This window comes from Colius striatus, chromosome 1 (assembly GCF_028858725.1).
Source record: "Colius striatus isolate bColStr4 chromosome 1, bColStr4.1.hap1, whole genome shotgun sequence".
Taxonomy (NCBI): domain Eukaryota; kingdom Metazoa; phylum Chordata; class Aves; order Coliiformes; family Coliidae; genus Colius; species Colius striatus.
This window is the reverse complement of record NC_084759.1, coordinates 118,655,441-118,676,231: the sequence shown is the minus strand read 5'-3', so window position 1 is coordinate 118,676,231 and position 20,791 is coordinate 118,655,441. Positions and strand designations below refer to the sequence as shown.

Sequence of the window (20,791 nt, the reverse complement as noted above, 5' to 3'; positions counted from 1 at the left end):
CAGAAAAAAGGTCATGAAGGAAACAAACAATTCTCTTGGTGTCATTTACGTTTCAGCAACCCATAGAAGGATACATAAAGACTTCTATGCATCAGGACTAAGGTGAAAAACAGAAGGAGAATATTAAACAAACTACAGCAGTAGTTACATAGTCAATGCAGTAGCAACTGAAACCAATTACATGAACTGTTTTGGTATAAATTACACTGGTTCTCATAAAGCCTGCCAGTAGTCCTGCTGCACTTGAAATTACACAGAAAAAAAGCACTCACTAAGCAACTGCCCCCTAATTATTTTCCTTTTCTACCTTAGAAACCACATTTGATTTTACTCTTAGTTGTTTCTATATTAAAAGCTGCCATTGCATTTGATTGAACTATTCTTGGCAAAGACGGGCCATACATAATATTTCAACTTTATATAAAGATGTAATGCAAAGGGTCAGCTACTGGGAGACATGTAAATCAGCATAAGCTGATCAGAGCTACATACACACCAGAGTTCATAATCACATAACTCCACTGACTCTGAACAAGGAGTGATATCTTGAGTACCGGTGGGTAGTCACAGCAGAAAACGGAGAATCTGAGAGGTGGTACGAGCAGGCCAAAGTTCTGAACTACTTTATCTGTCCTTTTCCTAGGGGCTTTAGGGGGATGCAGTAACAAATACATAGATATCCCAAGTGCAGGCTTTACTGATTCTGCAACTAGCTTCAATAGAAAAGCACTACCTAAAAAAAACAAACCAAAAACCCATTTACTCCATGTAACTTCTAAAATGCTACCAGTATCACCAAGGAATCTCAACACAACTCAATTAGTACACCACTATCTCCCCCACAGAATGACAAAATATAACTTCCAGAGTAGTCATTAGCAGAAAAGCCACCTCTACTCTTGTCTAGAACGCTCTTAGGTTTTTCAATAGGTAAGTGTGTGTCCCAAGTAATCTAAACCTCAATAAGATTTTAGATTTTGATTTCTGTTTTTCCTTAAGCACTTCCTGGAGAATTTTCTATTTGTAGTTGCTGCTAATGACTTAATTAAATGTATCACTAAATAATCACATCCTGTACAGTTTTGTTTACCTGTCTTCTTTCCCTCCAAGTAGCTCACTTGTAGCGGACTTGAAAAAGACAGAGCTACACCACTGCTTGTTTGGCAAAATGCTGAATCACACAGCTGTAACCAATTCAAAGACCATAAAAAGAGCTTACTTCCATCTCCTAAAGTTGTCTTTTAAACCTTTCATTCCACAAGCAATGAACTGCCCTTTCACTAAAAAGATCTCATCATTCAACCAACTCCATGCTGATTTCTGATTTTCATGGCTTTGCTTCCAGTGAATTAAACTACACAAATATGAAGTATTTTCTTCCTGATCTATTAATCTTCAGTGTCTAGGCTAATTCTTTAGATGTATGTAATAATAGCTGATATTACATAGAAGTTCCTGCCACTGGGGAAAGCTTATTTAGACAGGGCACCCACTGCCAGTCTTCTTCAGAGCGGGCTGAAATTGACAGCACTCAAATCTACTCCTGTGCTCAGTTTGGAGATGCATCAACAGCAATGAAGAGATTCCCAGAGCAAAAAGTAGTGAGAAAAATGCTTTAGCCTAATCAGACACATTCAAGTGCTAGTCAGAACTACATAGTTGATTTTTTGTTATCATTTTAAAATGTTGCTTCTGTGTAATCAGTGCTACCACATGGCTATTCTTTTGATTCTACCTAGGTAATCAAACAACATACTCAGAGCTAGAAGTAGAGCCAAAGCTATTTATACTAGTCATGACATTTCAGGAAAAAAAAACAAAATAAAAAAGACAACAAAACCACACAGCGGAAGCGTACTTAAGATTTTTATTCTCTTTGGAGACCTGCAGCATTTATCCAATTCTCCTCCTCCTTAGCAGACTGCTTCATATCAGCAAATAAAAAGAGGACTAAAGTCCTCCTCCGATGTCAAAGGTCATGATGTTTCTACTTCACAACCCAAGCATTTAGAGGCACTGACAAGAAAAGCTTTCTTCAGAAGTAGTAACATACCAAGTACAGGAGATGAAGCAAAACACAGTTACCAATTTAACAAGCCCAGCAAACCATTCCCAGAGTGAACACAAATCTTCAGACAAAGGCAAAAGAAGCATTCAAACTACACAAAGAAGAAATATTTCATCTAACCCTTACTAGTCTTGGTCTCCAACATATGTCAACTTGTAGTTGTCTTCCAAATTGTAATGTATATCCGCATCGTTCCTGTGAATGTTTGAGTCATATGTTTATTGTATTCTTGGCACACGTATTCTAACGCGCTCCCACAGACTACCTCTTTCTCACAGAAACAAAGTCTATGTTTGTAAAGATTGAAAATCTTTTTCCAAATCTTGTGCAACCTCACTTATTAATGTATTATAAAAACTAAAAGGCTTATTTTCACCTTTCACTCTATCACTTGCATGCTTCTACTGTTGTACTTCACACTGACCAACTTCTTCAACTGATATTACGTTGCAATCAAATTGGCTTTTTTAAAGCCTCTTATTACTTTCTCTCCAACATCTCCTTGGCACCTCACATTTCCAAACAAGCCTCCCAGATAAAGCAATTTTCTGAGAGATGCTCATTTGATTTCATCTCTTTCTACCTACCTTTTCGTGGCAAGGAAAGGACTTACTTTTTTGCTCTTTCTTTCCACGGGCATTCTTCTTATTGTAGACATATATGAACTTTCTTTGACTGTTTAATAAGAGAAGCTAGAGTTCCCAGACAAAACACCCTCATTTTTGATGCAAGGATCCTTTTCATTAGCTTCCTTATTCACCTTTACCTTCTTCATTACTGTAGGAGAACACTTAAGACTTTCACGGTTTCTTCTTCCAAGGATTTAAAATTGAATTTCATTTCAGTATGAAGGGTGTGAAAAGGATAAAAAGTTAATTCAGAATCTTGAGTTAGGGCTTCCAGATGTAACTTCATTTCCAAAGCATCTTTGACTTTCATAATTTCTATTTGCAGTTCTCAAAACTAGAACCATTTAATCAAAAGTAGAATGCAAGCTTTACAGGTTTCAGTAAAGAGGGAAAGCCCCGAGATTTAACTTTTCAAGCAAGCTTTTTCCTTCCTCCCGTGAGTTTATAAAAGTCTAGCTTTGTTCACCTGCAGGGAATGATAAAAAAAAAACAAAACAATGCCAACCAAAAAAGAAAAAAAAATCTCATATACCCAACTTAAAAATGGCAGTTAGCAACACTACCAGGTTAATTGCTTATAGTAGTACAGAAAGTTAATTCTTTCTCCAACTTAAAAACGGCAGTTAGCAACACTACCAGGTTAGTTGCTTATAGTAGTACAGAAAATTAATTCTTTCTCAAAATTTTTCAGTAAAGCTATTCAAAAGTTTGAGGGTTTGGGTTTTTTTTGAGATGGGGAAAAATTATGCATAGTAGGATTCTCTTATTTTCTTCCTTCCCTGTTAATTTTTCCTACCACCCTTCTTTCTCCCCACTCACCACAGCCAGGAAAGAGACTACATCCCAGAGGCTCCCAACCCTTGCTTGCTGCTAATTACATGTGCTCACAACACCTACTGAGCATTCATGATACCTGGCCTGACTTCCAAAGGCATGGCACAACTGCCTACTCCCACTCAAATCCATGAAAAATTGAAGTCAAACCAGTCAGGCTCTAACATTCACATCTGGTTTCCATCGTCACAGAAGCAAGAGCATATGCTTAGGAAAAAAAAAGGAGGGGAAAAAAATTCCCCCTTTGAAGCAAACTAAAGCAAATAACCCAGGCAACAAGGCTGATCCATGGATGACTCCAGGCAAGAGTTGCTGCTGTAGCAATTCCTTAGTTTTATTGATTTAAGAGTAGGAATGAGCATAAGAGATCCACGCCTGCCACAGGACATTAAGATCATCCTTTGTCAAACAATCAGTGACACATACTCTGCACATTGCAACGAGTTGCCTTCCGTATTATCAACTACACATTTACTATGATTCAGTATTTAGGGAGTTTTAATGATTTGTTTATATAGTCAGCAGCTGATCATCAACCACACAAGTTATTAAAATACATTTTCTGTCTAAAAGAGCAAGGAAAGATGCCAATGACATTTTAATCAAATTAATTTTTGTCTCGAATTTGTGACTTTCTGCCTACTGTTACTTCTAAGTTCGGTTCCCCATGAGGCTGAGAAAATGAGTATCACAGTCTCCTACAACCAGATTGGCAGAGGTTTTTAAAACCAACCAGTGATAAACAGCACGGCTGGAACTTTACAAGGCACAGCACTATTTAACAAAAGGCAAGTATTTACACAATTCCTTTGTTTCAACTGCAAGGTTATATTTGCAGAACCAGATAAACAATAACTTCAAACAAATACTGAGGTCTTGAAGTATAAATCATGGGCAGAAGGCAACCATTTAACCACACTGGACAACACTTCATGCTCTCAGCAGCTGCCGTTACACAGAGGATCCTGCTCCTCTGAAGTTACAGGCGCACATTACTACAGGAAGCAGAAATTGGCACTGTGAGGACCTACAATATTTCGCACAATACACGCCTAAAGTTCTGTTCAAAGACATTCCTAACCTTCAGCACGTCTCAAACCTAAAAACGCAAAGCCAATAGCACAGTTATATTTTTCAGGTACTATAACTGACCAACTTAATTTCAAATTGCCAAGTTTATCAAGGACAGATGGAGTTGCTAACCGCAAGTCTGACCCCAATACTTAAACAGGTTTCTTCCTCACATAAACTACTAACTGCATTAACGACTGTATACAAACCACCAGAAGTTAGGTTACACAATCTACTTCTCCATCTAATAACAGCACAGCTGGTAGTTAAAATGTCCGTGCAGCATAATTTGCTGTCGATTCAAGCTCAGGAATACAGCTGGGCACAGGCAGAATGGCCTCATATATCGTCTTTGTCGCTGTAGGAGCAGTGGAGAAAGTACTAAACAATTCAAGTACTCACTCTCCAGCAACATAATTCTACAGCACGCTGGGATCCATTTGACCTGTCCCATTTCCATTGGCCCCAGTCTACTGTTGCTCAGTGTAAAAGTACACATGCATTCTGGGGAAGCTTATACTGGGGCCTAAGATGCAAAATCAACGCTCTGACCATTAGAACATCCGCCTAGCTTGAACAGGAGAGACAAAAAGATATACAATCCAGATTTATAAATAAGAAGTTAGGACACTTGATCCCCCAGTTTTGCTTGCAGCTCTGCCACAGATTCCCCATGGCCTTTTTCAGTTACTTAATCTTTCAACTGCTGAGCACAACGAATACTCTGATGACCTCATCAGGTCACAGTAGCCTGGATGATGTTCCCATGCACAAGCTGAAGCATGCCAATTGACTGAGGCCACCTGATGAAGAATCTGAGTCAGGCTGTCAGAGCTGTGAGGAGTCCAAGTCTCTCACGAGACCAGGTGTTAGCTGCTTGTGGCTGCACGCACAAATATTTCCCTTCCCTATCTAAGGGCAGCAAATCATCCACCGAAGTAACAGCAAAATGTATGCTTTAAGTCTACACCCATAAGTTCACCTTCTCTGATAGTATTCAGGAAAAAAAAAAGATAAATCCATCAAAAGCATGGGAAAAATATTAAAAGAGCACTTATTATTACACTCTCTACTTTCAGCGAGGTGTCTCTCTACAGAGGAGCAAAATTAAACCCTTCTTTTCTGCCCTTCACAAACCCCATTCTTTACACAGCACATAGGAAGCTTATTTACTCTTGTGGAAAACAAAGCATGTTTACCTAACAAAAAACTTGATACTAGGAAAGCATATCAGAAGAACTACTCAACACTGAGAATCAAAATTCAGCCCTTAGTATTACAAAACATCAACAATGTCTTTCTAAAGGCATAAAGAGACATCGGATAGACTAACGAACCACACAAGCAACTAGGAGGCAGGACCGGGCACAGAAGACAAAAGTCCTGTCACTAAATTGATACTCAACATGAGGTAAAGAACAGTCTCAGCTTGCACTTTAGTAAGCTGATAATGATAAAATTACCTACCTCACAACATGGGTGGAGAACGCTTTACTAATTCATGACTACAAAGCAACTTGAGAACTGTGGATTTAAAGTTAGTACAGATATACACACACATATAAGAACTGAAAGTTACAAGTAAAACACAAATTAGAAGAAAGTTAAACCAAGTTACCCAAAAGCTCCAGTCAGCACTCCAGCTATATTGAGCAGGACCCTGCATTTTCTCTGTGCACGAACTAAGAGTCTCCTCTGAATCAGCAAGTAGCTGGCTAATAAGACCATGATCCACTTCATGAACTTCCTGTGAACAAAGAAGCAAGCTATGTAATTCAGCAACAGAGGAGAAAGGTGAAATAAAAAGATGTTTGATTCATTTAACAACTATATATTATATGAAACTTGCCATGCTAGTTTCACCACAGCAAGTGGCACAAAGCAATTCCCACTGACAGCCTTTTCCTTGATTTCCCCTCCCTCAGTATACTATATTTGATTATTACTTACATTTTTATCACAGTATTTTCACAGCAGTCCCTCAACTTGCACATTGAGGCTACACAGCCATTTACAGATGGAATAACATCAACACGAGATACATCAGTGCAAAACATACTGCACTTCTGTGAGACCTCCCAAAATTTGAGACAGAGAGGTGGAGGGAGCACTTACCAGAGGACTGACATACATTATTATAATACAAATAAATATTTATACTTAGTTATATACTGCCTGTTGTATACATATGCAAGCGCAACACTTCAGAAGCAAATATTTGTACTCATACTGCTTAGAATGATAACCACTATTCTATAGCACTGTCCCTTGGGTATCAATATTCTTAATTTGGGAAGTCAGGCACTTTTTTATGACGGGAAATTGAGCCACTGAAAGACACTTGTCTCAAGCCACCCAGCAAACTGGTATAAAGCCAGTCCAGGGCTTGGAACAATAACTAAGACTGTCTGTTCTACTGGATACATCAGTAAGTGAGGAAGCTGTGTTTGTAGCCCAAAATGACTCAAACACCAAACCGATGTCGGCACACGCCCACGGCTAGACCGGGGCTCCTCCGAGGCCGTAGCCAAGCTTGCGGCCCAGGCGTGGGGGTACGCTCGAGAGAAGACAAGGCGCGGGAGGCAGAAAGCAGAGCCACCCCAGGCTACGTGGCGTGAGAGCAGGGCTGCTCTCCGAAGGTCTTCCACGCAAACATACGGACTCGCTGCAACTTCCACCAGCTGTTGCTCACCACCCCGTCTTCCCGCACGGCGGACAGACCCGTTAGTGCCACAGGAGTGACGCTCCTGACCCACCATATCGCCGGAATTCAGCAACTGCCACAGCAACCCCGAGGCCGCCTCCCCGCAGCTCAGCTGCGCCTCTCCCCCCGCGGCTCTCGGCACGCGAGACCCTCACCCCGGGGCCCGCGGCAACCCCGCCGGCCGCTCGCCGCCCCTCCTCACCGGGGGCCCGCAGCGCCGCCGCTCCGCGGGCCTGGAGGGCCGACGACACCCCCCCGGCCGTGCCCGCCTCGCTCCAAAAAACTTTCGGGGATGTGGGTGGCGACGGCGGAGCGGACCGCGGCAGCCCCGCGTCCCTGGGCGGTGCTTCCCAGCACTGCCCGCCGGGGCCATCCCGCCGCCGGGCCTCCGGGGCAGCCCCTCGGCCTCGGCGCGCCCGTCCCGTCCCGTCCCTCACGGGGGAAAGGAGCGGGGCTCTTCTGAGCTCCGCTACCGCACCTACCTGCGCGGCCCGCCGCCGGCGGCCAGCTGCTCGCCCGGGGGACGGCGCGGTAGCGGGCCGCGGCGGGGCAGCGGCCGGGGGCATGGAGCCCAGCGGCGGAGCGGGCGAGGAGCGCGCGGGCCGCGGCGCTTACCATGGAGGGGGACGAGGGCGGCGCGGCGCCCGCTAACTGTCTCAGCAGGGCGCACGGCGGGGCCGCGGCCGCCATTTAAAGGGGCAGGAGCCGGCCGGGCCGCCGAGCGCGGACCCGAGGCGGTTGCCAAGGGCGAGCAGCGCGGTGCCCAAGGAGGGGAAGCCGTCAGGGCTAGCGGAGGGGGCCGCGGCGCCTCTGATCCCCTCCTCGGCCCGCTCAGGCAAACCCCTCCGCGGCTTGCAGAAGGGTTAATTACGAAGCCTCAGAGCCGGTGGAAAGTTTTGAGCACTGTAGCAGAAAAAAAACTTCTGTCTGAGGGGAATCGGGGGGGAAGGGGGAGCTACCTCCCTCCTGAGGGAAAGCCCCCCCTACCCTCCCCTTGCTTCTAGCGCCGGCAGCTGATTAAACAGCCTCCGGGCAGCAAATACGGTTCCTAAAACTGACGGGGGGGTTGAATGGAAAAAAAAAGTACCGCCGAGAAGCCGCTCCAGAGGGACACCTAGGGGGAGAGAGGGGAAGGAAGGAAGGAAGGAAAGCCCGCCCTCAGCCCTCCGCCCTCAATGCGCGCTCCCGATGCTCCCCGGCTCGTCGCGGCCACCTCGCTACCAGCTGCGGGCCGGGGGGCCGTGGGCGGCCGGAGGCCTCCTGCCCAACCCAGGCGTGTGCGGACGGGGCTTGCCTGGCCCTCCAGGTGTTGCCAGGGGAGTGGACGGAGGCCGTGGGACAGCTGGCGTGTGGGCTGACTGCAAGCTGAGCGGGGCTGGGGGTGGAGAGGGGTGAGATGAAGTAAAGGAAACGAGTGACAAGGGAGGCCGCATCTCAGGAAGCCCACGCTCTAGCTTTGAAAGCTGCTGTGCAGCGCCGAGCGGTTTCTGCCCAATCTGAGAGCACACAGGGGTTTGTAAAGCTAGACGCTGAGTTAGCACCCAACAGTGTCCCTCAAAAATCAGGGGACCCAACCAGAGTGATAATAGCTTGCAGATTTGTGCCCTCAGGTCACCTCGCAGGAAAAAAGAAGAGCCGTGTGATGTGAAAAGAAATCTCCACCTTGGTAGGCATCTGGCTGGTAGACAATGAAAAGGGAGGGAGGGATGGCTAAGGGAAGGAAGAGTAGAGCAGCCTGGTGTGGCAGTGAGCTTTCTTCCTGCTTCCCTTTTCTTTCACCGCTTTGTGAGAAAGTGGGTTGAGGCTCTCCCTGAAGGAATATCTCTGGGCACTGTGATATCTACCCCTGACACATTAGCAATGCTGCTGGCCCCTTCCAGCTGTTGGCTCAGACAGAACAGCTTTAATGCTACCGTGAGTCTCCAAAATATAAAAAATAACATGTGCTTTATTTCATTTCTATTGCTTGCTTTCTTGATTTGGACCTCACTTAGGGGATCAGTTTACTTCTTGCCCAAAAAATGAGATTCTCCTTGGATCATAATTGGGTTATCCAAGTTGGAGAAGCTTCGTGTTTAACCAGTGGCTGCCAGCAACACTAAAACCGTTTCGTATTCCCTCAGCTAAAAGCAGACTGACCTGATAGTTTTGATGAAGCATGTCCCATTTAATGGAAGATTCACAAGACATTTGCTGTTACTGGATGAAATTAACATAAACAGCATTTGCAGGAACAACAGTAGTATGTCCATCACAACACACCTGAAAGGTTTTTTTAGAAACACACCAAATACTTGGGTTTAAATCAGACACTGTTTGGATGCCTTTCGTACAGCTCCATCATCCCATGCTGACTTCTCTGACACACGGTCACGGCTGGTACTGTAAGCATAATTTGGGCCCAGTTCATGATCTACCACGTGCCTTTGATTTTACTGGTTATTCCCTCCCCATAAATCTTGATTGGTTTTGACTCCTCTAAATGTTTCCTTTCAGAGATGTTTTGGTTTTGCTCACTACCACTATGGCAGTAATGCCTTCAGAAGACCCTCACAATCTACCTTCCAACTTTTCTACTGAAGCACTGTGTTGCTCTGCACTTGGTCACAGTTACCTTCAAAATATATAGTTTACTTCAGAGTGATTCCCTCCTGGTAATCCCACGTATTCCCTCTCTCCCAACCTGCTTCGAGAAGAGGTGAAATATTTGCCTTTATGTTCTTTTAGCTGTACTCCCTCTAGCCTATTCTGCTTTAACTGATAGAAGTGTCACCACATCAAAACTGGGGCAACAAGTAGTCCCTCAAGGAATAAGTTGTTCCTCTTGACATAATTTAGGTCAGCAGAGTTTTGCAAGTCAGATGTGGAATTTCTTGAAACAGTTATAGTGGAGCATCCACATGCAAAGATGCAGATCACAGATTTTATTAAAAGTATATTCAAGAAAGCTGTCTGACTGTAGAATGATGACAGATTTCCTTATGGTGTGATGTAGGCTTTTTGGGGGTCCTTTTTGCTTTCAGACACAAAGAGAAGCAGAAATACTCATGCATCTCTCAGCTGAATTGTGCTTTGTGTTTTAACAGATGTGGAATTGAGTCTTTATTGGATACTCAATTACAATTCCATTATCTGAAGAGTCCTAAAAATAAGCAAAATCGTTAGATAAAGCCAGCAGACTTCCGGAAAAGTGTGTCATGATCCTTAATCCTATAATTGAGGGAAAAGGAGTCGGACAGATAGCAAGAGCCTTTGTGAGACCGCACCTGGAATATTGTGTCTAGGTCTGGGCCCCTCAGTTCAAGAACAGGGAGCTGCTGGAGAGAGTTCAGTGCAGGGCCACAAAGATGATGGAGTGGAGCATCTCCCTTATGATGAAAGGCTGAGGGAGCTGAGGCTCTTCAGCTTGGAGAAGAAGAGACTGAGGTGTGACCTCATTAATGTTTGCTAATATGTAAAGGGTGGGTGTCAGGAGGATGGAGCCAAGCTGTTTTCAGTGATGTCCAGTGACAGAACAAGGTGCAATGGGTACAAGCTGGAACATAAGAGGTTCCAAAGAAACATAAAGAAAAACTTCTTCACCGTGAGGATGATGGAGCACTGGAACAGGCTGCCCAGATGGATTGTGGAGTCTCCTTCTCTGGAGAAATTCAAAACCCACCTGGACAAGTTCCTGCGTGACCTACTCTAGGTGATCCTGCTCTGGCAGGGGGTTTGGACTCAGTGATCTTTCAAGGTCTCTTCCAAACCTTAACATTCTGTGATTCTGTGAAGACATTCAGTAGCATAGCTGCGAGGGCTGGATGCAACAGGTGGAGGTTTGGGGTGCTCTATATGTACCTTTGTGTAAACCCAGACTCCCTTTCAGAGCACATGTGCTAGTTTGGCAGATAGGCCACCCACTTTAGAAGTTGCCCCCTCCACCCTGGTGGCATACTATTTTTACTTTGATGAAGTTTAACTTTTAACTTTTGGTGATAAAGTTTGTTCTGCACTAGAACAAAAATACTTTGGGGAATAAGTTTTACCTATATACACTGTGTGCATGTAGCCACAATGATACTGAACTCCTGTAGGAGTCCAGCTGCTCAGAAAATCAAGTTCTTCCTATCTAGCCTGTGGGGTTCAACAAAAGAGGGGTCTCCTTTTGAGTGTCTGAATATTCTGTGCTCGGCCCAAAGTTCTGGTTTATACAAAGCCAAAGTGAATACAAACATTATCTTTCCTCTCAGAGCATTTTCGGCATCTTCTCTGGGAGAGATCAAAACAGCCCCCAGGAACTCATTGTTGTCACTTCAAACGTGGCTGTCATCCAGGCAGCAGGCAGATCACTGTGAGCTGGAAGCTGTGGTAACTTTAGTAAGTGTGACATTCACTGGGCAGAATGTGAGGTCCTGTTGCAGCAACACACACATATTTTTTTGCCTGTACTACTGGGGAGAGAGACAGAGAGATGGTGAGGCCATTTACATCAGCAACTATGAGCCAGCATGCTGGGAAGCTCTGTGGATCCACAGTGTCTTCATTCCTCCTCTTCTTGCTGGTGGGTGAGTACTACCTTCCTTAATTGGAAGAAATATAGTTTATTCCTAGAGTCTGGCTTGAGAGGTTCTCTCCTTTTTTTTTGTTTACCAAAAAGCAACTTTCCACTGAGAGCTTCCTGAGGATGCAGGAAAACTATCTCTAGTGTTATGCGTTGCATTAAAACATACTTTTCTTTGGAGATACGTTCTTGTTTAGCTAATAGAAGTATTCAGAAAGAGTGTATTTGCCCATCTTGTTCAAGAAAGGCTGTGGATCATCATTGCTGGAAGCTTCATTTCTATTTCGTTTCTTTGATATATTAGAAATCGGTTATCATCACAAGGTAGTTATTCATATCCATTTGTGAAACCCAGCCTCAGCCTAGGGCAAAAGGCAAATTAATTAAGATGAGCAATGTGCACTCATCGATCACTTAATCATAGACAACTGAGAGCTGGATACAGCTTGTATCACACCCTCATGGCACAGGCTGAGTGTGAAGTTGACCTCTAAAGCCAACAAAACCATCTGAAAGATGATCATTTCAGCCTAAGAGGATTTTTATGTGGGTTAGAAATGGAGCCCTATTTGCCCATAGCATCTTCTCCGTTATTGAGTGCAAACAAAAGAGAGGAGGCTCAACTAGAAAGGTCAAATTTTGCACTGACCTCCACCCACTATTTTGGTTCCCCAGTGCTGTTAGCAGCTGGCAGAAGCAGCTTACTGGGCTTCTTGAGTTTACTCCAGGCACCAAAGAGTAAAAGTTTCCAGGACTGGAAGAGAACACAGGTGTTTAATACCCCACCTCCTCTAGCCTGCCTTGTCTGTTTCTCATTCCCAGCCAATGATATGGCCTTACATGGGAAAGTATCAACCTGCAGATTATGTAAAAGGGAGGCTTAGTAGGTGCCCTATTAGTACTGCCAAATGTGGAGCACATTGTTACATTACAGGGAGTCCAGAGAGCTTTCTCCCCTCATGGCTGAAAACTGGCCATGATCTACTGATTTCATATGGCAATGACCTATTAGATCATCTCATCATTTTTCCAGGTCAAGACAAGATCATCCATGCTGTATTTCTTTGTACTCTGTCTAGATGAAGTGCTTTCGCAAAAAATCCTTGCATTCCTCTCCATGGGGGACTGCTACAACCTGCAAGACAGAGGACCTACGCATCACTCTGCTAATGAAGTGATGGACATGAGGTTTGAAGCAGACTTAAGAAGGCATTTGGCGTGGTATGCTCCCAGATGCCAAAATGATAAGAGCATTGTGTATTTGAAAGCCAGTGAGGTAGTATGTTCCAGTTTTGCAACCTTAGAAAACAAGGGAGGTAGCGAGAAAGGAAGGGAGAAAGAGAGGGAAAGAGAAATAGAGAGGGAAAGGGAGAGAGAGGAGAGGAGAGGAGAGGAGAGGAGAGGAGAGGAGAGGAGAGGAGAGGAGAGGAGAGGAGAGGAGAGGAGAGGAGACAAAAACTAAAAACCATGCTATGACCTTCTCAGTGAAGCCCCTAAACAGAGCTGAGGCAAAACAACACAGCCTTTTTATTCCTCTTGAGTTTTTCTTAATTTAATGATTTGTATTGAGTCAAGGATGTTGGATAACACAGGTGACAAAGCCAGTTACTTCATGATAGGAGCTGCAAATAAAACCCACGATGAACAGAAGCAACTTTAAAAGACATTGTTGCTGCTCTGTTATGTTGTGTATGCCACTAAGTGGATGTGTAAAAATGATACCATTTAAATCACTGAAAGGAATGAAAATTACAGTTGTTTTACAGGGGTTCTATATGATAGGGCTGGAACTCTGGTAGTGGAGAATAAAATCTGTGGCCTTTCCTTTGAAACAAGGTAGCAGTAGTACATACTGCTTTAGCTACAGTAGCAGTAGCCATTGAAGATAATGTTTAATGAACAAAGATTTTAAAAGCGTACTGGTGATGAAACTGCTTGAGTTCACTCCAACAAGTAACCAAATATATCACATCAGAACATTTGGTGCACAAAACCTGTACTATGTCAAGCTACCATCAGCTTTGTCAAGTATTATACTTTGTCAAACTACCTTGTCAAGATATTTCAACTTTTATGACTGCTGCATCAATACACTGGTATCTAGCTGGAAAGGGAAAATCTGGACTAAAACTACAATAATGTTTGGGTACCTAATTCTCAGGCATCCGATTCTAATGGATTCCAGTTACAAGGACAAAACTTCCACTTCGAGGTAAAATCACAGAGCATCAAAGAGGTCTGAAGGTTTTTCACATACTTTGTTGTTGCCTAATAGCCAGCTTGTATTTTCTGTATTTTTGCATCCATGAGTTATCTCATGTCTGATATTTAAGCTGTAAGCTCTATACTCCGTCCTTTTATAAGGCACTTAGAACAATCACAGCCCTGCTGACTGAGAGAAGTTGTCAGTGCTACTCCCAATTTGTCTCATAAATAATAACAACTATGAATACAACTGTGATTTTGTGTACAGGCATGCCTGGAGGAACTATTCAAATAACTCAAACCAATCATCAAGGGATTTGGTTTTCTATTGCCTTGAGACATTTGTCCCTGAGCATCGAGAGGCTATTGTGATTGTGAAGCTTTACTAGACCCAGACAATAGCATTCCACACTCCTCTGGTGGCAAAGAAAGACTGAAGACAATGGAAAATCAAGACCCTTCTCTGCAAATGGTCTGCAGTCCTTGAGGGGGCACTGACTAGTATGAAAGGAGACTATTTCACTTGCAGAAAATAAAACAAAAGAAGAAACGTTTCCAAAAATTGATCTGAACTCTTTCTTGGCAACAGCTGTTGGCTTATTTTTCAGAGTTTGTTTTCCCCTTTTTTTGAGACAGCAACTATTCCTCTGATCATCTGAGCCCAGGCTTGTTTCCAGAAATGAGATCTAGATAAAGGCTGTTTGATACTATGATTAGCAGCTGAGTGAGAGGAGGCAGGTTTAAATCCATACTGTAGGCATGTTGTCTGTATTTTTGAAACAAGGGGTAGCAAGACAATGTGGTCCCTTCACGGAGAATGGATGTCACCCTCAGTACCAATACCTGCAGAATGCTCAGGTGCAGTCCTCAGGGTCACTGATAGAACCTGCTAGGGAGGTCAGTCTTTAGCAATGGAGATTCTGCCCACAATTTCAGGATTTCCTATCCTGAAACTGGAAGTGCACGACAAAACTTCTAAGAAGCTCACATTGTGTTTTGTGATACAGACAGTTACGTTAGGATGCACACATATTCACCATACTTGTCAGAACAGAGCTGCCAGTGTGTAAGTGTATGTTGCTTTTTTTGCTTTGCCTCAAAAGCAGTTGAGGCAGCATCGTCAGGCTCTGGAACTTTTGCGGTTGAGAAGAAAGAAGTTAGTGTTGCAGGTGGAAACGTAGCTAAACTTAACCCAAAGCCACTGGACAATGACATTACTCTTCCCCTAGTGCAGCAGTAGAAAGGAACTGAGGAGCAGTAAGAGACCTATCTGTACACATGGACACAATCTAATCAGAAACTAGATAAAAAAATCCCCATCATCATCATAATTACTACCCTCAAATCCTAACTCCAGGAATCATTCTTTGTGCTGATTAGAAGTCAGAAGCAGATGGAAGATTTGTCATCCCACCATCCTCAACCCTCCTCTTCTTTCTCTTTCCTGGTACAGATGTTGGTGTTAGCAGTGGAAATGCAAGCAAGGAGAATGCAGCTGTTACTCATCTAACAGCACAGCCTTCATTGTTGACAACACCTAAGCCATGGCACCTTTTGGTGACTCAAACACCAGCCAAGGAAAAAGCCAAAGAGGGTGAAACTGTGGTCCTAAATTGCCACTTTAATGGTCACCGACACCTCTTCCTGACTGACCTGAAGGTGAAGTGGTACAAAGAAGATGAAAAGGGGCAGATGGACCTGATAGAAAACAATGTGACTGTCTTGCCAAACAACTCCAGGGTTTTCATGAGTGGAGACTTGTTACAAGGGGACGTCTCCCTTGTTATCCTCAACGTGACAATCGGTGACCATGGTATTTACTTCTGTGAAGTTACACTTCCAGATGGGAAGGTGGTGACAGGAGATGGCACAAAGCTCAGGATCAGGAGGGCTCTGGGTAATATTTAATATTATTTAATTAAGTTCTTCTTTGTTCTCTTCCAAAGCTGGCCTACACTCTTGTGGTAAGAGGGAAGCTGGCTTGTTTGGCTTCTGGGAGTGAGGGCCTAGTGTCATAGAAGGTAATAGCTCTGTAGCATTTCTCAATATTTTTGTTAGACCAGTTAATTTTGATTGGCTTGCCTCTGAACAGTTACACAGGCATTATCATAAGAAGAGGCATTTACAACCAAAAACAAAAAGAAGTAATGATTTTATCACTAAAATCAAAGGCAATGCCAAGAATGAAACAGTCAAGTTATCTTGTACTCACAGCTTTGTTTGGCAGGACCCTCATGACTGACAGGTGTCAAGAGACCATCTCAGGGAACAGCTCCAAACTCCTCTTTTTTGACATTGTTTCTCCCAACCCTAACTTGCATATTCATATTCCTTAACTCTGGATGACTTGAATAACCCCACAATAAACATGAGGATCGAATTGTGTTATTTCTGCTTAACTTCATTCACATTACAATCAGAGTAGCATTAAAAGTGCCTGTGCCATGTTTTCTTACCCTCACAAATAGACACTAGGTATGTTAAATAAGGAGATAACTTGCTTTGCCTTTATCATCTGGAAATGTCAAAGCAGCTTTTCTTCTCCTGAAGGCTAAACACATTCCAGTCCCAAAAAATCAACATATCAGAAGGTTTGCTATCTTACTATCTAATTAACAAAAAAGACCACCTTCTGTGTCGAGTAAATTATGCAAGTGCCATTTTCCACTTACTCATTACCAAAGCCTCTAGTTCACAGAGATTCACTCAGCCTTTGCCCTTTTGAAAACTAGTTCTTCTCTTACTAATTTTTATAAACCTACTCAGTTTAAACTGAGCACTAACAAGGCAAGAAAACCATCCACCTCTGCAAGGGCTTGCTCCCCTTGCCTCCATCTCATAGTCTCACAGTGCAGGTTACTCTTGCAATGTCTGCACTCTGGCCGATGTAATTGCCTTCTGTCTTCCCGAGAAGACGAAATAGATCATTTCTGCACTACGCCTGAGCTAAAAGGACAAGAGAATATGAGAAATGGAACTCATAAAGAAATGTTACCTGCCACAAGTCTAGACTGTCCAAAAAACTTACCTAAAATTAAAAAGAGAAATTAACTGTCTCTGTTAACTTGTCCATTATAGGAAACAAATGACATCTATTTTCAAGTAAAGTAAGAAATGGTCCTACAGCAGCTTCATTGCCCTCACTTTGCTGATGAATCAAGCAGCCCCACAAATGGATTTTCACTGCAAGATAGCTCCCTGTATGTGGGAGAAGGGAGTGGGTTTTTCACTGATGAGCTACAGCCAGTTTACTGGATGTCCATCCATTTGGTCAGGTAGCACAGAGTAGTGGCTGCTCTTGTGAATGGGTGGCCTGATGCTTGGAGATCTGTGTGTGAGTGAAGCTTAAATATAACCACATATAACTGTGTAGTGAATGCCTGATCGTACTGTAATTGTAGATAAAACTGGAAGGCTTTTAACCATTCTTCTATTACCTTTCCTGGTTGAGTCACATGGCAAAATGAGTACCATGAGCATGAAGCAGTCATTTAAAATCAGGTCAGTGGTGTGCCATTGCCAACCCGTTTCCCTCTCTCTAAAAAGACACTCCTACTCTGGTAGACTGTAAGCTACAAGGCAGATGCTCTCCATAGCGTGTCACATAACCTTTGTAACTGTCCATCCTACTGTGCTCACCTGACCAAAGGTTCTTCCTGCACCATCCTCAGTCCCAACAAATAATAAAGCCAGAATGCCAACACATTCTTATCTCAAAGAAAATGGGATCACCTCATCTGTGCCATGTGACAGTCCCAAAGAGCTACAAATCAAAGAAAAGTGTTCAGCAAAGCTCTGCCTGCCCTCTGGCGCAGTCTTTGGGCAGGGAGACTGATGACTTTCTCCAAATTGTCAGAGCATTTTTTTTTCCATTTGAAAAGAAAGCATATAGGCATGAGTCACATTAATTCAGACAGCAGTATCTTTTGGCATCCCATAGCATCCAGCTGTTCAAGGAGATTGCCAGGGAGATGGGGCTATCCAATCCCTGAATCCCCAGGAAGTGTAGCAGATTCCTAGGGATGAAAAAAAATCAATACCTCTGTAGTTCAATACACTGTCTCCTGTGTAGAGGCCCATGATTTCATGTCAGACAAGACATCAGCATAATTGATATCATACTAAGCAGCTCCTCTGCAGCCATTGCAGAAAAGATGCTGACTGCATTGCCTGTACTCGCCTGGACAACATCTTACCTTATGCTCTCTACCATCCCTTCTCTCCCAGGCTTATTTGGTTTAGAAGAATCCATTGGAACAATCATTGGAGTTGTGGCAGCTGGTATTGGAGGCGTAGTGGTTCTGATCATTGTTTTAACCCCAAAGCTGAGGAGGTGTGTCCTCTGCATGAGACAAGGCTCTCACCAAGGTAAGGCACACAAACTGAAACCTGGAGTCTCTTGCTATGAACCCAATCACTTATTTCCAAAGGCTTTTTTTCTTTTTCCTCTTTTTTTTTCTTAAGGAGGAATTATCTGTTTACCTACCCCTAGTCAGACTTGGGATCTAGTTCAGGAAATAAGCAGCGTGGATGAAACTCTAACAGGGCTGGCTCAATATTCCATCTCTTTTTAAAATGGTTCTTCATTTATCTTGGGTTGAACTTCATGCATGAGCCTAACAAGTTACCTGTAAACAAAACAATAGGATTTTCTTTAACTACCACTTTCTGCCAAGAGTTTTTCAATGAGATGCTGCATCTTTTAACAAAGTCCTGGGTCTTCTTTGGTTCTTTTAGATTTATGCTGAAGGATGATTCTTCCTCCCACCAACTACATGCTTACATCTGGATTTTTGTAATGCTCATGCACATAAAGGCAATGATGGCCTAAGTGTATGCATGACATGTGGTTTGTAAAGCTCAGTAATATCTTGGCAATCGGGTTGGGAAAACTGGATGGCTTTGTCACATAAGACAAAGAAATGACATTAGAAGAGTATGATATACACAAATGCTCACCTATTTTTTTCCATCTCTGTCTGCTGGTTTAATTACAGTAGACTGACACTGAAAGCTGGATTTTGAAACAGGCTTAGTTCTCATTTTGTGCAACCCAACATGCAGTCAGCATTTCAGACAGCTCAGCTGACTTTCTGCTTTCAGCAGAGAGCCGTGTGGTCTGCATCTCTTCTCCCGGCAACCAAAAACCTTGCTGAAAAAAACCCCTCTCCTCCGTGAAGGGATGCGGGGAGAGCCGCTCTTCCCATTCACTGGAGCGCTGCCGCCACCTAATGGCCAGAGTGGCGGGGGCACGGCCACGGCCACGAGCTCTGCCCACCTTACCGGGAAGGCTCACCAGCCCCTGCTGAGAAGCACATCAGCAGCCCGAGGCTGATAAAGACCACACAGCATCATCCCTTTGCGAACGCTCTGCATGAACAGAGTTCACAACTTCTTTAGCTGCCAGAAAGCCCTGGAAGAGTTTATTGCGTTGTACTAACTCTGTATCACTCACTCGTGCTCTTCCTCCTTCTTTCCCAGCGTAGCTTGAGGTGCAGCATTACGGGAGTTGCTGGAAGATGCAAAGCTTACAGGTGGGCCAACTTCTGATGCCCTATAAGCCAAAAATGGAGCTCTAGATGGAATAAAGCCCTTTGCCTCAGTACTTGTTGTATTTGGCATTTTTATTAGTCTGGCTTTTCTTTTCCTGCAGCTTTGTCAGGCACAGTGACATATTCAGCAGCAAGGAGCAAAACAGCCTTTTGTGAATAAATCCATATGAACACCTGACAAAATCCCACTTAGTTTGGCCACATATCTCTAAATCTAGATTCTGATGAGGCATCTTGTGCCGTTTCCTGCCATTACTTCTCATTTTAAAGTTGGCACTTGAAGTTTGTCAGCTGGGCTTCAGAAGAGATAGAAGGAGCTTGACCTACCCAGGCCCTGCAGCTCCCCAGCTGCAAACACCTACCTGAGGAAACTGAATGTATTACTTCTGGGGATGCAACTGCAGCTCTCTTGTCCCATTGGCTTGCTCCAGCTTACAGGCTTGTAACAAAGAGGCAAAGAAGGCCCACTTGAACAAAGCTACCCCGGCTGAAAAAATATGTGGTTTTGTTTTACTCCTGTCAGCAGGAAACTTCAGTTTCCATATTAGCCTCTAATACTCTCAGAAAAAAAAAAAGCAAAACAAAAAGGAATGATGAAATATTTGCTTGGTATGACTAATGCTTTCCAGAGCCCCCATTTCCTGACATGACAATTGACTCCCTGGTGGTCAGTCACCAAGGGATATGCCAATAGAGCAGAACGTCTCCTGTATGTATAGGACAGCACTGTATCAGCTCTGAAGCATGTGTAGTAGACAAGGAATATGTTCATTTGCAAAGTATGTGTGTGCCTACTAGTATGTAGAGATCAGAAAACCCTGCTGGCCTTTCAACAGCAGCAGCCCAGTATAACTCCGTTTACCTTTGAACACACCTCAGAAGCACCCACAGTGCTGTGAGGCAAGGAACGTGAGGAAAAAGACAAGGGGCTATATAAACTCACACACATCCCCCCATTGGAAGGAAGTTTTGAGCCCTGCCCTGGGCCAGACTCTGCTTTTCACAGAATCACACAGAATCACAGAATCTTAAGGGTTGGAAGGGACCTCGAAAGATCATCTAGTCCAACCCCGCTGCCAGAGCAGGACGTCCTAGAGTAGGTCACACAGGAACTTGTCAAGGTGGGTTTTGAATGTCTCCAGAGAAGGAGACTCCACAACCCATCTGGGCAGCCTGTTCCAGTGC

The 20,791-nt window shown here is 43.8% G+C and overlaps 1 protein-coding gene across 6 annotated transcripts in view; it reads right to left on the bottom strand.

Annotated features, from left to right (window-relative positions):
- The window catches only part of GRAMD1C (GRAM domain containing 1C), a 53,858-nt gene extending 45,726 nt beyond the window's left edge, over positions 1-8,132 (bottom strand). For 4 of the 6 annotated variants that reach the window (XR_009818050.1, XM_061988717.1, XM_061988718.1 and 1 more), the window contains exons 1-2: positions 7,509-7,679; positions 6,221-6,349 (exon numbers count right to left, since the gene is read on the bottom strand). Coding sequence is in view for 5 of the 6 variants with exons in the window: in XM_061988717.1 (XP_061844701.1) it covers positions 6,221-6,349; positions 7,509-7,679 (300 nt within the window). In the remaining variant the exon portion in view is untranslated. Of the gene's footprint in view, positions 1-6,220; positions 6,350-7,358; positions 7,427-7,508; positions 7,680-7,921 lie in introns of those variants that run through there. The other 2 variants (XM_061988721.1, XM_061988722.1) reach the window with 2 other exon arrangements.
- Positions 8,133-20,791: the final 12,659 nt, after the last annotated feature.